The 16,822-nt window shown below is 32.2% G+C and overlaps 2 protein-coding genes across 3 annotated transcripts; one reads left to right on the top strand and one right to left on the bottom strand.

Annotated features, from left to right (window-relative positions):
• Positions 1-205: 205 nt before the first annotated feature.
• Positions 206-3,153, bottom strand: LOC132044651 (3-ketoacyl-CoA synthase 11-like). 2 transcript variants are annotated; one of them, XM_059435156.1, is made up of 3 exons: positions 3,028-3,153; positions 2,089-2,984; positions 206-1,021 (listed from the first exon to the last, which is right to left on the bottom strand). In XM_059435156.1, the coding sequence occupies exons 2-3, from the start codon at positions 2,860-2,862 to the stop codon at positions 236-238; spliced, it is 1,560 nt and encodes a 519-aa protein (XP_059291139.1). In that variant the 5' UTR covers positions 2,863-2,984; positions 3,028-3,153; the 3' UTR covers positions 206-235. The 2 variants fall into 2 exon arrangements, with proteins under 2 accessions (XP_059291139.1, XP_059291140.1); XM_059435157.1 differs by having other exon boundaries at positions 2,089-2,942; positions 2,986-3,145.
• Positions 3,154-14,039: 10,886 nt separating this feature from the next.
• LOC132044670 (CBL-interacting serine/threonine-protein kinase 7-like) lies at positions 14,040-16,300 on the top strand. The gene has a single exon (XM_059435175.1). The coding sequence runs from the start codon at positions 14,189-14,191 to the stop codon at positions 15,509-15,511; it is 1,323 nt and encodes a 440-aa protein (XP_059291158.1). The 5' UTR covers positions 14,040-14,188; the 3' UTR covers positions 15,512-16,300.
• Positions 16,301-16,822: the final 522 nt, after the last annotated feature.

Raw genomic sequence — 16,822 nt, 5'->3', positions numbered from 1 at the left:
TGGCTGGTATTACTCCATCCTTAACTAAGGTCTCGAGTTCGACCAGGTAAGACGGAGAATTTGTTAGGAGTCCTTTGCCCCCAAAGTGGGACTACCCAAAGAAGAATTCGGATTACAGCCTCAATGCAGGTCTCTGGATACTGGGAAAAACAAAAAAAAACTCTTTTTAAGGTAACGTACAAAGAATGATAATACTAGATAGCTCTTTTGCTGGTGTGGAAAGTTAAAATTATATTCAAGAATCACCAATTGTCACAATTCTGGGCACTTCAACTGGGAATTCATGAACCTCATCCATCCATGGATTCTTCTCTTTAGCAGGATTAATCGTCCTTAGAGCGCTCCACACGGCACTGTTACATTTAAATCCAGAGCCAAATGCAATTTGCCATGTCCTGTCTCCTTTCTTGATCCTCCCTTTAGCTTCAGTATAAGCCAATTCATACCACAATGAACTACTTGATGTGTTTCCAAACCTGTAAAGCGTCATTCTTGATGGCTCCATGTGCCACTGGCTGAGCTCGAGATTCTTCTCGAGCTCATCCAGCACGGCCCTTCCACCAGCGTGTATGCAGAAATGCTCAAACGCCAGCTTGAAGTCGGGTATATAAGGCTTGATTTTCATCTTGAAGATTTTTCTCGCGACTAATGTCACGAAGAAAAGGAGTTGCTCGGACATAGGAAGGACTAATGGCCCGAGAGTCGTGATGTTGGTTTTTAGTGCTTCCCCTGCAACAGCCATTAGGTCCTTCGATAGGGCAACACCGACATTCTTCTTATCATCCTCCTCTTGGAACACACAACCGTAGCTCCTGTCATCCGCGCCCTTGTGTGTACGTACTGTGTGGATGAGTTGGTATTTGGAACGACGACGGTCTGATGATTTGTTTGACAGAAGAATTGCAGCACCACCCATCCTGAATATGCAATTTGAGACAAGCATTGATCTATTGTTGCCAAAGTACCAATTGAGTGTTATGTTTTCCATACTCACTACAAGTGCATATGAATTAGGATTCACCTGATACAACAACATTGATAAAATGAAACAGTTAGTATTGGAAAATTTAATATTTGATATAAATAAATAAGTTCTGTGTAAAGTTCCATAATTTGCATACAATTAATGTTTGCTGTTCTTCTCCCACTTTCCCACGTGGGAAAAAGTTAATGAAACACTTTTTGAGAAGTGGGACAATCATCAAGAATTGGCAGTTAGTAGACATTGGATATTTATGTGGTCCTCTCCACTTGAAAACCAATTTTCACTGTATTTTACTATCTCGTGTCCATATTATCCGTCTTTTAAGGTTTTCTTACACCTAAAGAAAGACAATTAATGACCATAATCATAAGAGTATTTGTCTAAACTATCCTTTATCTCTCCTTAAACATCAACTTAATGAGCACTTCACAGATTGAAGCAGTAAAAATGGTCAAACTTAATGAACACTTCACTGATGGAAGCAGTAAAAGGGTAAATTTGGATAGAGAGTAATAAATGATTGCTTCTTTTGAAAGTGTTTTTTGTTAGAAGCGCTTTTTGGAAATGTATTTTTGGAAAGTAACCGTTTGTATCTGACTAATCAATTTGAAAAGCACTTCTGCCAATATTCGAGCAAAGAATTTATGCTTGGCCAAGCTTTCAACAAGTGATTCTGGAGAGAAATTATTTTTTCAGCTGATGAAAAACAGCTTCTGCTATTTGGACTATCGAGAAACCCCCCTCTGCCCGCATCCCTGGAACTTGCTTTGCTTTTTTTTTCTTTAAAGACCCCGCCTGCTTCACACCTTCTATGATAGGGGAAATACTTCGGAATCTTATTAAAAATGGGAGCGTATGGATTAATTCGAATCAATATGGAATTATTACCTCACGCCCATTCTCTATTAAAAAAAAAAAAAAAAGAACTTCTGAGTTAAGAGAAAGAAAATAGACACGCCCTTACACAGCCAACATTAATAATAATATAGAGGATAACACTAATTTTTTCTTAAAAGTTTGGCCAAACGTCTCAATTCTTTAATAAACACTTCTGGCTTCTCAGAAGCTTAGCCAAACATACTATAAGTCAGAAAGGAACAAACCTGCAATAGTTGTTTGGCAAGGTCAATAGAAATGAGTCCAGCACTACAACCCATACCACCAAGATTATAGCTCATAACATTTCCCCTCAGCTTGTAATGGTTAACAATCATAGCAGAAAGTGATGGTGTTGGATTAAACAAGCTACAATTCACCACAAGTATCCCGATATCCTTAGCCTTCACCCCGGTTTTCGCCAATAGCTCGTCGATGGCACCAAACATCACCAGCTCAGCCTCCTTCCTCGCCTCGGCCATATTAGGTTCCGCTGGGACCCTTACGAGTGCCTCGGGGAAATACGTCTTTTGTCCTAATCCTGACCGCTCCAATATTTTTTTCTGGAAGGCCAAATTCTCCTCGGTGAAACTCCTGGCTTGTTTTGATCTATCCATGAAAAGCTCCTTAGTACACATAAGATCAGGTTTAGGTTTGTAACATGAAAAATCCACTAAGTACACTTTCCTAGGCCTTGTCATGAAATAAAGTGTCCCCAAGAAAACCACTAACGCTGAGCATAAAATTACTGTGACAAGATTGAATTTTAACTTATCCCATAATTGTACTAAGTCCTCAACAGAAATTGTCATAACATGTACTAAAAGAGCTCCCAAAACAGGAACTAAAAACAGGTATATAGCATTGCTGATTAAATAATGGTACCCAAGTTTCACATATTTGAGCCTAATTGATTGAAGAAAATTAGGAAGAATTTTTGCTTCAACCGAAATTCTCGCATTCTCAGAGCTCACTGGATTCTTGTTTTTCTCATCCCCCATTGTTAAAGTATGATAAGAGAAATTGCGAGGTTTTCTCTGGATTTTTCTTGATGAAATAAGATATAGCCAAGTGAAAAGAACTTATTTTTAGATGAAATAAGAGATAGACAAATGAAAAAAAACTGACTTTTTAGATGAAATAAGAGATAGCTAAGTGAAAAGAACTTTTGTTTAGATGAATAAGAGATACCCAAGTTAGAAAACTTGATGTTTTGAGATACCCAAGTGAAAAAAATTGATGTAGAGATTGAACAAAATATAGAGTTTGAGATGTGTTGGGAAAAAAATGGTGAATTTGTAAGACAACTTAAAGGGTGCATGAACATTAAACAGTAGGCGGGTGCAACTACCCCAACGAACTTTTAATTGTTAGCTTTGCTGTTGCATTTAATTCTTGCCAGTTGGGACAAAATATAGTACTAATGCTATACGTATAGATATCGTGTAATCGTGCATAAGGTTTTCTTTAATTTAGTATTTTGAAAATTGACCGACTCTACTTACAAGGGAAGGTCGGTTTTATGACTCATTACATTCGGGGTCGTTTGGTAGAGTGTATAAGAATAATACTGAATAAGGTGTATTAGTTATGCTGAGATTATTCTTATCCAATGTTTGATTTTGTGTATTAAAATAACATGCATTGCATAAATTAGTTGTTTACAAAAATACCCTCCAACTTAATAATTGGAAAAGGTTTTGAGATATTTCAGGGGCAATTATGACTTTAGCCATGCTTATGCATGTATTAAAAACCCTTGCATTGCTGATACCATGGTTTGCTATGTATAAGATATACATAGGATAATATCAAATAGAGTGTATAAGTAATACTTGTATTAGTTATGTATAGATTCAAAAAGTGTACCAAATAAGGTATTAGTAATACACAAAGCTAATGCAAGCATTATTTTTTTCTAATACCTCCTACCAAACGAAGCTCTATCTGGTTTGGAGCATTGATTTTCTATGACGAATATGCTAGCTTTCTTCATACGTATAGTACTAATACTATACGTATAGAATTCGTGTATATATATTTTTTTTAATTTAGTAATTTGAAATTTGGCCTGACTCTGCTTGTGAGGGAAAGTCGGTTTCCAATTCCTCAACAGTACTACAATGTGCATTTAATTGTCTTACATGAGGTGAGGGTTATTGCCCACTACATGGTATGTCATCTTTTTTAAGCTCATCCCTTACGTGACACGCTCTTTCTTATTATCATCTATCGCCCTTTCTTTCCTCCCAATTATTCATGCATAATATCTTTTTAGTTATATGATTATCTCCATGGGATTCAGTAAAATATAACATGAAAGATTGGTAAATAAATCACACGAGATCTTTGTAGCATTTTTTGTTTTATCCCAGTTGTAAGTGAGCATAGGAGATCATCTCTTTGTTTTCTACAGGGAAATCAAATATATGACCCATTACAAGTGTAATTTTAGTTATATGATTGTTAAAAGTCTGTAAGAGATAAAATAAGAAACCGTTAAGCTAAACACATGCAAACTTTGTGAGCTCATTTTCTTGATTTCTTCTATTCAAATTGTAATTGGTTGAGATTATTTCAGATCGATTTTATTACCTATTACACATTCTTTAAGTTACATGACCTTTTTCATAAAAAATGGATAAAATATCATATTGAATTCATCAGTAAATGAAAAAAGAAGCTCTATATTGAGTGATTCATTATTCTAGTAAAATGTAAAGGATCATCAGAGATCATTTCCTCAGTTTTGAGCTTTGCCATGCTAGAGTTTGAGATTGCATCACACGTGGCTGGCTTTTATGTCTCATTTATTTTTGTTTTATAGTAATGTTTTGGGTTTAATTTAAGATTCTTTCCTAGATAAGAAGTTTAAGATATATAAGTTAAGAGTATTGCTCATATTATTGCCTACTTTCATCACTATTCTAGGAGTTTCCTTTTGGTCAAGAAAATTCAATTCTCCTTCTCATATATGTTTTTTTATTTATATACAAGATATAATTTTTTCCTAAAGAAAGTCAAACCGCTTTCAAATCATGTGTGTGTATAGCTCCATCCCAGTTTGCAACACGCATTAACAGCAACAATAAATATGAAGAAAGTTCATAATTAAATTACATCTTTCAGAAATCCATGCCTTTGTATTTAAAGAACGCCCATAAATGAATTAAAGAACCCAAACTCAGTAGAGATCTAGTAGCTCAGTTGATTGGCTATCTGAACTTTCATCATGTTGGTGAGGGTTCAAATCCCACGTTGTAATCCCCTCTTGCATTTCCCCTTCCCTACCCCTATGTAATAATTTTTTTTTTTAAAAAGAACCTAAACTCAAATGACACATATGGAAATGACGAACTTTTTTTTGTCAGCAGTCTTAATTTGACCAGCAAACTTCAAAAGATGTCAGCATTTTAAATTCAATTCTTGTTTTTGACTTTTTGTTAGACACACATCAAATATACAAGGAAAGTCAACTGCATTTTTTTTATTTACTTCTATTTTTGTTTTAAAGTAGGGGGCAAAAGTTGGCTGAACAAACAAACTAATTGTGCATGATTTCTTGTTTTAAATGCTCATATCAGTAGCTCCCCAACAATCACCACCCAACTGGCAATTCAATTTTTGTTCATATATGTCATCCCATATCTCACACATCAATGAGTGTGGTACGTAAGATGATGGGAATTTTTTCACCCTTAATGAAAAATTTAATTTGGATTTAAAACCTACATACGAATAAAGAACTTCTTGGTACGAATATTTTAACTCCCATAATAGGCTTATTCGACCCATACGAATTCAAATTAGTCAATTTAGTAGGTGTTAATACTGGATTATTAAATCGAAAAGGTATATTTATACTACACAACAACTCAACAAAGTCGACAACAAAAATAATCCTAATCTTTATTTTTTTTAATAAATTTTAGTCAGTATGTATAATCACGATAATCATTATGAGCTGTTTGGATGGGCTTATTTTAAGCGAAATTATAGTAAAACCGAAAAAAATAAGTTGGGGTAGCCCAACTTATTTTTTTGGGCTTATAAGCTGTTTTCAACTTATAAGCTGCTTTAAATAAACTAAGTCAAACAGGACCAATTATTTTTTTGAGTTTATTTTAGGGAAAACTACGTATATATACATGTTAAGGAGAAATATTTACGAAACGTAACGATAGTTTTCCTTATTTACAAAACATAACGATATATTACAAAACATGACGGATTTTCATATATTTTTCGTTTTTTTATTTTTTTTTCCAGAAAATATATATATTTTTTATAAAAAGATATTTTTTTTAAAAAAAATATTTTTATTTTAAAAAAAAATAATTTTTATATATATTTTTTTAAATATTAATTTTTTTTTTTTTTGCTCAATGGCTTAAAAAATTACCTCATATTTCTGTGTATGAAAGTTGTATGAAATGTGTATGTGTGAGCAAAATTTTTAATATAATTTTCATATACAAAATTTTGAGCGAAAACTTTAAGCCTTGAATATTGTTACAATGTTGTTGTAGTTGTATTAATTTTACAGAAATCTAACATGAACTTTATACATGAAAATGTGAGCGAAATTTTAAGACATGAGCAAGATACAAATTTCATATTTTTTTCATACACACAATTTTGAGCGGATTTTTTAAGCCTTGAACGAAATATACACATTTCATACATTTTTCATACACTAAATTTTGAGCAAACTTTTTAAGTCTTGAGCGAGATATACACATTTCATACAACTTTCATACATAAGTTTTTGAGCAAAAAAAAAATATTAATTTAAAAAAAAAAAAAAAAATATATTTTTTTTAAAAAATAAAAAAATATTTTTTTAAAAAATAATTTAAAAATAATTTTTTTTTAAATATAAAGCATGTTTTGTATAGGATTTGTAATGTTATGTTTTGTAAATATAAAACTATCGTCACGTTTCGTAAATATTTCTCCTTAAGATGTATATATATGTCAGCACTTTTATTTTAAGATAAAATGACTTTTAAATTTAGTACCACCAAACACTCAAAAAAGTTGAAAACAACTTATAAGCCAATCCAAACGGGCTCTATGTACACTATTATACACTTACATACTTTATATTCGTTATGCACTGGAATATATCCGATTATTATTTATTACTTAAGCGTGTGAAGGTTGGCGCTTCCTCCTCTTCCAAGCTACCGCACCTGGGGAGGCCTCCCCACGTGCGGCAGCTTCGTCCTTCACTTTTCTCGAACCTCTCTTCTTAGACTTCGTACTATATCTTAATTTTTTATTTTTATTTTTTTTAAAAAAAAAACTCCATAGGTCCATGGCAAAAGGTATGTGCTTGCGATAGTCGTAGTTAGGACTTGGAAAGGTGGATAGGAGGTTATTAGTTTTGGTGCACTTAGGTGACCATCCTTTTGCCAAATATAGTGAAAAGACTTTTTCTGTTTGGAGAGGTAGCCAAGAATTTAAATCCACACGAAAATCCACGTATTCCTTTCTTTCTTTACTAGTTTACTCAACTCTTATCCATTTAGCACCACATTTGATAGGGATGAAGTCATAACTAGTTGGGAGGGAAAGATATAAAAAGTGAGTCAAGAAATGCTTACGTGAAACTTACTTACAGAGTTGACAAAACTTGCACGTGGCTAGTAACATGTCAGAATTCGACACTCAAAATTTGATATTTCAATGCTCATTTATTTTTTTTGAACGACTTATATGTAGTAAATAATCTCAAATATTTTCAAGAACTCAGTGAAAAATCAACAAAAGATATTCTTGGTATAATATGGCCCTTTGGTTTGTATTTTAAATTTTGCATAGTTAATCCTGGTTATAATTTGATATAACAATTGGTGTATAATTTTGTATCCAATATAATAATATGGAATAACAAATGGATTAAATACCAAAAGATAAAAGTATCCTCTATCGTTTTTTCAAATCGGTCATCAACACCTTTTCAAATTTATTAAGTTTAAAAATAAGACATTTAAATTCAACCCTATATATCTCATTCTCAGGATAAAGAACGAAACACTTGATAGAGAATAACCTCTGATTACTAATCATGATATTACTAGTCCCTACAGCTTATTTCTAAACCAAACAATTATATTCCTTACATGTTAAACTAGTAACAATTATATGTATATGTATGTGTGTGTATATATAGATATATTATTTTAAAACATGAATATAAATGTTAGTTGACCAAAATATTCATGTTGGTTGACCAAAATATTTTTCAAATATTAAACGACTTTTATATTCTTCAAAAGCTAAAATTAGTTCAATCATGTAACCTTTGTTGGATAAAATTGTGCATTCATTAGTTTACTTAATAACTACTATAATTTTGAGGTCAACCAATATTATACGAATTCCACTTGGACAAAAACACTACTAGACACGTAATATGAGATTCTCCTACTTCAAAGTCATTCTATTGTTTGTATTTCATTCCCATCCAAAAAATATCTCTAAGAACATATATATAATCTTAACCCAATATTAATTCACTTAAAATTTCATATTCATACGATGCTTAAATCCAGATTGTCCCAGAGCAATATCAAAGTCATTGATCTCCGGTAATTGTATCATGCCAAGAATGACGGTAATGACCCAACCGACAGTGTCGATCTTTTATAAGGAAAATGTAAGTAAAGCTTAAAATTCTGATTTGATATAGCCATCTACTTATTTTACAAACTTAGGAGTTCTAGACTTAAATTTTTTAAAGTTACACGGTTCTAAATTAATAATATATACATACTCAAAATGTGTGTATATTTTTTAAAGCGGCATTCATTTTATTCTAATTGATTATTTTTTTAATCTAAATACCTTTATAATCATAAATAAGGGTGTTCATGGGTTGGTTTTGGATTAAAACCAAACCAAACCAAATATAATACATATCCATCGGTTTGGTTGTAGAGGGCTTTGTTCGGTTTGGGTTGTTATTTCGGTTTTTAAGAAAATTAACAGTATTTCTCTCTTTCATGTTTTTTTCCTACAATTAGGAGAGAATTTTCTGTCCTTTTCCAACTTATAATCCGTTATTACCCTTTTATTGTGGTAGCTATAGTTTCTTGCATTATGGAAAAAATGTCTTAGGATTTATGATTTTAATTAAGTGAATAAAGTTTATAAGAAATACAAAAAATAAATCGAGGTAAATCTCATGTAGTTGTTTATTTAAATAAATGAGTTTGAATTCATGAAATTTCTTTTTTTTTTTTTAAATCGGCTTAAGGTATAAAGTTCATTAGCCTATTAGAGATAACCGAAATTTTTAATAAAAAGTATATAAATTATTTAAAAGTATTTATAAAAATTATTATATTGTATATATATAATTATAAAAATTATGTATAAAATTTATCGGTTTGGTTCGGTTTTTCTTCGGTTTGCTTTTAGTAAAACCAAAACCAAACTAAATATTATTGGTTTTAAAAAAATTTAAACCAAACCAAACCTAACCCAACCAAAGTAAATATCGGTTTGGTTTTTATTTTCGGTTTGGATCAGTTTTTAACCAAACCGTGAACACCCCTACATAAAATACTTATATTTAAGTGTATATGTTGAGGCTAATTAAATTTTTTTTCTTTCGTATAGTATTACTGCAACAAATAATATGTACAAATCATTGTACCACTAAACTATTAAATTTAATTTAACTTTTACTAGAAAGGGAAGAATTGTCACTGAAAAGAGGCCACAAACGTAGCCTGTTATTGTTGTAAACACAAAGTCTAAATAGTCAAATCTTATTTAGTTAAAATTTGTAGAAGTTGTGTTGGTAAACATATACCGCTTTGAAAATTATTAGGTGAAATATAGCTAGATAACATACTTATAATCTAAACCTCATGAACTTAAATAAACGTAATTTGATTGCAAAATAATAATAACTTATAAACATGGTCTTCAATTGCTATGACAGAAGCAAACAATAATTTTTTTGGGAGATTTACTTAGATATACGAAAATAAATTCATATTTATCATAACTAATAATATTATTTTACTTTCAAAATAACAAATATTGTTCTTATTGTCGTAGAATACTTTGTCAATACTGAACAATATTTGGACACTTCATGAGGAGACTAGCTCGCAAATATCTAACACAAATGAACCATGCACAAAGAATGTCATTAAGAAAATCTAATTTAAATTCTTTCTTTTTTTCATGCTAAACTGAGTTTATCAATAATTAGAAAAGATTATGTTTTATTATCTACATTTTTGTAACTTATAAAATAAATGTATATAATGACAAATAATGTTATCTAATATTTTTTTATTATGAATAAAATTGATTGGGAATAACGTGCAACTGCAAGTTTATAGAGACTAGTGTGTGTGTGTGTGTATATATATATATATATATATATATATATATATGTTACTTGAATCCGAATTAAATTAATCGGCTTGGGCTATGATTAAATGAGAAGCTGGGCAAAAATTAAAGGCCAGCGATTTGAGGGGTAAAAATTAAAGACCAGTCCATATGAATGGAAATCCGCGCAAAAATAAGTATATGGGTAACATTTACAAAATAATCATTTTCAGCTCCTGTAATTGAAAAGTTATGGTATGAATTTTTCAATCCACAAGTATAACTCCACGATATTCTCATGGAATTTCCTATGAAATATGAAACTCCATTACAGTGATTATTTTTCAAAAATAGGGGCGAAAAGTGGCCAATAAACGCGTAGAAGTTGCATATAGATGGGTGTGAGTGGGAGGTGTTAAGCAAAAGAAGACGCAAGATCTGAACATTTTTATTAGAGTATAATGTTAGAGAACAGGAACCTTTAAATTCACTACAAGACAAACTGAAATTAGCTACGAGCTTTGTCGCTAATCTATCTCGAAATCGCTTGTAGCTAACAATTTTTTTTTTTTAATAATCTATCGCTGATCCAATTTAGCGAAGGATTTTGCTATTTACAAAATTTGTCCGTCGTTAATTCTTTTTTATATAGATGTCTCAGGCATTTAAAAATTTGAAACTTCTCTCTTTAGGCTCGCTCTGTTATCAGGAGAAATCGAGTTAATTATGCTAATTTCTCGCCCGTGACTACTTCTCTACAAAGGATGAAACTAATAATTCAATTTTCAAAAAAGTAATATCCTAATAAATAAACTTAAGCATGTCGTTGATAAACAAAATAAATTTTGCACAGGATATTTCGTTTTCAGGATTTCTTCTTTGAACACTAAAAAACACGTAGGCTAATTCATGGAAGGAGAGTGGCCATTTAGGCCAATAAACAAACGGAATTAGATTTCTTGTCAATGTCAAGAATATGTTCTTTAGATAACTATTGGATTAGGTGCGACTTAAACAACCTTAATGAAGACAATTAGACAAAGACAATAGTTAACACTCCGTTTTAATATAATTGACATATATAATGGTGACTCTTCAGAGGCACCAAAAGTTGCTCTATCTTATATGCATCAAGTAAAAAATATCTATAGGAATAGTGGGAGTGAGATAAGATGCTTCCTTCATATCTAACGACTCTATCAATTGAGTTTTTTTTTTTCATTTGATTAGTACTAACTTACATGCTTCTGCTCCTATACTGAATCCAAGACACTCGATGCGCAATTTTCCAACATAACAATAGGAAGTGCGTGTGTGTATTGCACATGACCAAATTTCTTTTACAATATGCACACTACGATTTCTTGGATCAGTTATACACTATATAGTTTTTACGTATATGCACAACATAATTTTTCGGCAAAAAGGAAAGATCAATTTTACTCCAAACAGGCGGATCTATAACATTAATTACAAAGTTGATAGAATTCAGTAATTTTAGCTTATATTTTATATATGTGTTAAAAAAATCATTGAGTAGATATCAATAAATTTATTTTAAATCTAATAAAAAGGGAAAAATATGGCATGCATCTTGTGACTAATAAAGTAAAAAAAGGAAACAGGCAAGTCCCACAACGACTCTTTAAAAGCAACAGCGTTTCTCTTAAGATTTTTGACCATTACTAAAAAGCAAGTTGCCCTATGAAGCTAATATGGAAGCTTCCATATAGTGCTAATTAAAGTAATAAATATCTTTTGAAGTTGCATGCAAAAGTTGGTGCATGTCTATTTGTCACTACTTGATAAAGATCTAAAGGAATCACTCCGGACTATGGCGAGATAAATGAGATCCTTGATACTTAAATAAAAGTCTCGGGTTCGTGCTCTTAGAAGGAAGAAACTTTAGTAGGGAGCATTTTCTCCTTTTAATGCTCCTATACAAAATAAATTTGAATTAGTCGAGTCAATAAGCACCGAATAGCGGATATGGTTCTAAAGTAGGTATCAAGCTAAGAAAAGGAGAGGAATTTTTTAATTAAAAAAAGAAAAAAAAAAGAAAAAGAATGTCATTGTCCATACATTTATTCTAGACAATAAGAATTGACTATAAAAAAGGGGGCTAAAGGAATCATCCGGGATGTGGTGAGATAACTAACATCTTTGATTTTTAACAAGAGGTTTCAAGTTCATATCTGAGAATGGAGAAATTGTTAATAAGGTGCACTTCCTCATTTTAATATGTCTTATACAATGTGAGTGTGAATTAGTCGAGTCAGTAGATAGCGAATAGCTGATGACTATAAAGAAAGGGCCTAAATTAAAGGATACTTCGCATTTTCTTATCTGTCATCAACTTCCTGTGTAGCAAATTGTTTATACCTGAACTTTAAAGTATATGAAAGCTGGTGATAGATTTCATTAAAAAAGGGAAAGTGACAGATTTTAAAGAATCTAGAAAAATATCTATCGAAGAACTTTAATTGTTTAATTATTCAATTTACTATGGAAGTGGAGACGATTTGTATATGCAGTAATCAGTAATGCAACTGTAGGACAAATGTTTGGAAAAAAAGAAGTGCATAATCCATAAGAAGATATATATGAGATTTCAAGTTAAAGTAATCAAAAGATAATTGAAAATTTAAGCATCATGTGCTCTATTTATTATTGATAATAAATAGTTCAATCTTTTTATTTAAAGATGTCTATCTTTTGTAAAGGCAACATGGATTTGGACATAAGAAATGACAAGTTGTTCCAATATGAATTGAAAGCCTAATGTTGCTAAATATTTTGTCCCTTGTTGAGCATTAATTACTTTCTATTTAATAGCTACCCTTCAAATAAGCCAATTTATAGTGGAAATAAAAGAAGTCCCTACTATTTCTTAGAGCCTGTTTAGCTGCTAGCTGATAAGTCTCAAATGTTAAAAAAATACTTTTAAGTTTTGAAATTGATTTTACAAATAGGTGGTTACGTGTTATAATAAAAGTGTTGAAAGTGATAAAAAAAAAAAAATAGTAGCTAATTTGGTAAAAAGTATTTACAAGAAAAATAAATTTAAAAATATTTTTACAGAAAAAGAAGAAGACAAAATGACAGAAATAAAATATCTAGATAATTAAGAGTCATGTTTTAGGAATATTATCTTGGAAACTTAAGAAAATACTAGGGATAAAATATTAAAAGGCTTGGTCAAACAACAAATATTTATAAACTGAAAAGTAATAAAGAGAGGGTGACCAAATTATAACATTTGATTGATTTTGGTATATAAGCACTTAGCTTATAAATACTTTACTCAAAGGCGAATAAAAGTTAAAAAGTTTCTATAAGCTAGTTTGATCAAGTACTTATAAATACTTTTTTGTATCTGTCAAACGGATAGATAAATTAAAAGGTGTCTATAAACTAGATTGATAAGCTTATAAGCTAGCCAAACATATCTTCGTATGCTTAATGGTTTCTATTATTCACATTGTATTGTTAATAGCCAAATATAGGCATGTTTGTATTTACAAGCAAGTCAAATAACATATGTGCTCTTGTAATATAAGCCGAAATATTACAAGTTTTACGGAACAAGCTATAATCTTAGTCTATAGAGAACTTGTGACTATTCTGTATGATTCATGACTAATCCTTCAGGCACTAGAGGTTGAATATAATATAAAATCATACTTACTTGTCGTAACTTAACTTGTATGCTACAATATTTTTTGTTTGTAACTTTAAAATCATGACACTCACAAAAAGTTGAATATAACATGAAGTTGTACCAATTTTTTCCATGCAAAAGTATCCCAGTTTTTCAAATCACTCAAGTAAAACAGCTTAGATCCAGTGAAGCCTCCACTCAAACTGATCTCCTATAAAACCAACCTAAATACCTCCTCATTTGACAGCCCTGTTCTTGCCCACCAACCCCCCACCCCACCCCACCCCTCCCCACCCCTCATCGTAGGCATGGACCCGAAATGCACCCAACCACCCTCCTCCACCGCGAAAATAAGACGAACCACTAGCTCCAACGGTAGTGGAACCGGAACCATAATTCTTGGCAAGTACAAACTTGGCCGTCTTTTAGGCCGTGGTAGCTTCGCTAAAGTCTACCACGGCCTCTGTTTAGACGACAACACCAATATCGCGATCAAAGTTATTGACAAGAAAACCACCATTACGGATGCCTCAATGGAGCCACGTATCATACGTGAAATATCCGCTATGTGTCGTCTCAATCATCAGAACATTATCCAATTGATCGAAGTAATGGCTACAAAAACCAAAATATACCTCGTGATGGAGCTCGCCACTGGTGGCGATCTCCACACCAAGTTAAACCGTAGAGGGCGGTTTTCTGATTCAACCGCGCGTTTTTACTTCCACCAATTAGTCTCTGCACTCCATTTTTGCCATCAAAATGGCGTTACTCATCGCGATATGAAACCACAAAACATTCTTCTTGACGAAAACAACAACCTTAAAATCTCAGATTTCGGTCTCTCTGCCTTGCCTGAACAACAAAAGAACGGCCTACTTCATACAGCTTGTGGTACACCAGCTTATACTGCTCCTGAAGTAGCATACAGAAAAGGGTATGATGGTAAAAAGGCTGATTCTTGGTCTTGTGGAGTAATCTTATTTGCATTTCTCTCTGGATCACTTCCTTTTGATGATGGAAATATACCAGACATGTACCGCGCAATGCACCGTCGCGTATTTCAGTTTCCTGATTGGGTTTCAAAACCAGCTCGGAATGTAATAAACAAGCTGCTTGATCCTAACCCGAATACTAGATTAAGCATAGAGCAACTAATGAAGCTTTCTTGGTTCAAGAAATCCGCGACGAAAATGGGACATTCGAGTCATCATCAGGTGCAAGTAGGTGAATGTTTATTTGAAAAAGATTGTAGAACATTGGGCAGAGTAAATGCGTTTGACATAATATCAATGTCATCGGGGTTGGATTTAACAGGGTTGTTTGAAATTGGATTGAGTAAGAAAGAGATGAAGTTTACGACGAGTGCTCGAATTGGTGATGTTGAAGAGAAGTTGATGAAAATTGGAGAAAATGGAGGGTATAAAGTGGAAAGAGGGAAAGGTAGGGGTATTGGATTGGTTAAAGGAAGAGTAGTTTTAATGGTGGAGATTTTGGAGGTGGCAATGGAGTTGTTGTTAGTGGAGATTAAGGTTATTAATGGAGGATTAGAATTTGAGGATTATCAATGGGAAGAGTTGAAATTTGGGATGAAAGATATTGTAGTTTCATGGTACAATGATGGGTCTTGAAGGGAAAAGATGGTGGATGGTTGTTTTTGTCTTCTTTTATTTTTTTTAGTTTTTGTTTTGCATTTTTATTCAAAACTAACTAGCTCGATTAATCTGGATTCATGCTGCATAGAGTTTAAAAAGCGAGAAGTGCTCTATACTTTGAGTTTCTTCATTCTTAGGACTTGAGCCGATGGAGGATGGTTGTTGGATGAATTTCAATAGGAAAATTGTGACTTCCGAGTTCACTAAAAAGGGAATCGCTCCTTACTAAAAGTTTCTGATCCCGGTGGATCGGAGGTTAGTTGTTGGATGAATTTCATTGGGAAAATGGCAAAGGATAAGTTTTGTTGCCGGTATTAGATCACTAAAATGGGAAGTGCTCCATACTTGGAGTTTCTCAATTCTTAGGATTTGATCCCGATGGAGGATTGTTGTTGGATGAATTTTTCAATGGGAAATGGCAAAAGACGAGTTACGTCACCGATAGAGGTCACTAAAGCTAAAAGCGTTCCGTACTAGGAATTTCTTCATTTTTAGGACTTGATCCTAAGTTCACTAAAGCTAAAAGCGTTCCGTAGTAGGAAATTTCTTCATTTTTAGGACTTGATCCTGATGAAGGATGGTTGTTGGATGAAATTCAATGGGAAATGGCAGAGGATGAGTTGTACAATGATGGTAGCCATCACAGATGCTATTGAATGTATAGGCATGTGATAGTTGTTCTGCTTGGGAGTTGAGATCTTTTCTTTTAGTGTTTGAATATGATTTTGTAAATAAAAATCCTCTTGTTGATTTTAAGTTGCACAATACGTTTCTCACTAGTTCCTTTTCATACTCGTAAGTTAATTTGATCGGGGATTTTAGGCTATCAAAACATATGCTTGAACCTATGATATCACCCATAAGCAAAATTAAGTTGTTAAAGAAAACACAACTTGTTATATTTGAGTCCGGAGCCAAAATGGCTTGTTTTGGAGCTAATAGCCCAAAATAGGATGCGTTTTTTTTTTAATACCAAAATGGGTATTTCGTTGGATAACCAACGAAATACCCACAATCAATATTGTTCCGGTCCGGTCTGGATTGTTGCATTTCGCTACACTTGTAGCGAAATGTAACAAATAATTTTTTTTTTTTTTTTTTTGGCATTTCGTTTGTATTCCAACGAAATAGGATTTTTTTTTTTTTTGTATTTCGTTTATAAAAAAAACGAAATAGGAAAATATAATTTTTTTTTTTTGTATTTCGTTGGTATATGAACGAAATAGGATAATTTTTTTTTTTTTGGTATTTCGTTTATAAAAAAATGAAATAGGAAAATATTTTTTT

Source organism: Lycium ferocissimum, unplaced genomic scaffold (assembly GCF_029784015.1).
Source record: "Lycium ferocissimum isolate CSIRO_LF1 unplaced genomic scaffold, AGI_CSIRO_Lferr_CH_V1 ctg51, whole genome shotgun sequence".
NCBI classification, from domain to species: Eukaryota; Viridiplantae; Streptophyta; class Magnoliopsida; order Solanales; family Solanaceae; genus Lycium; species Lycium ferocissimum.
This window is presented reverse-complemented; position numbering and strand designations above follow the sequence as displayed.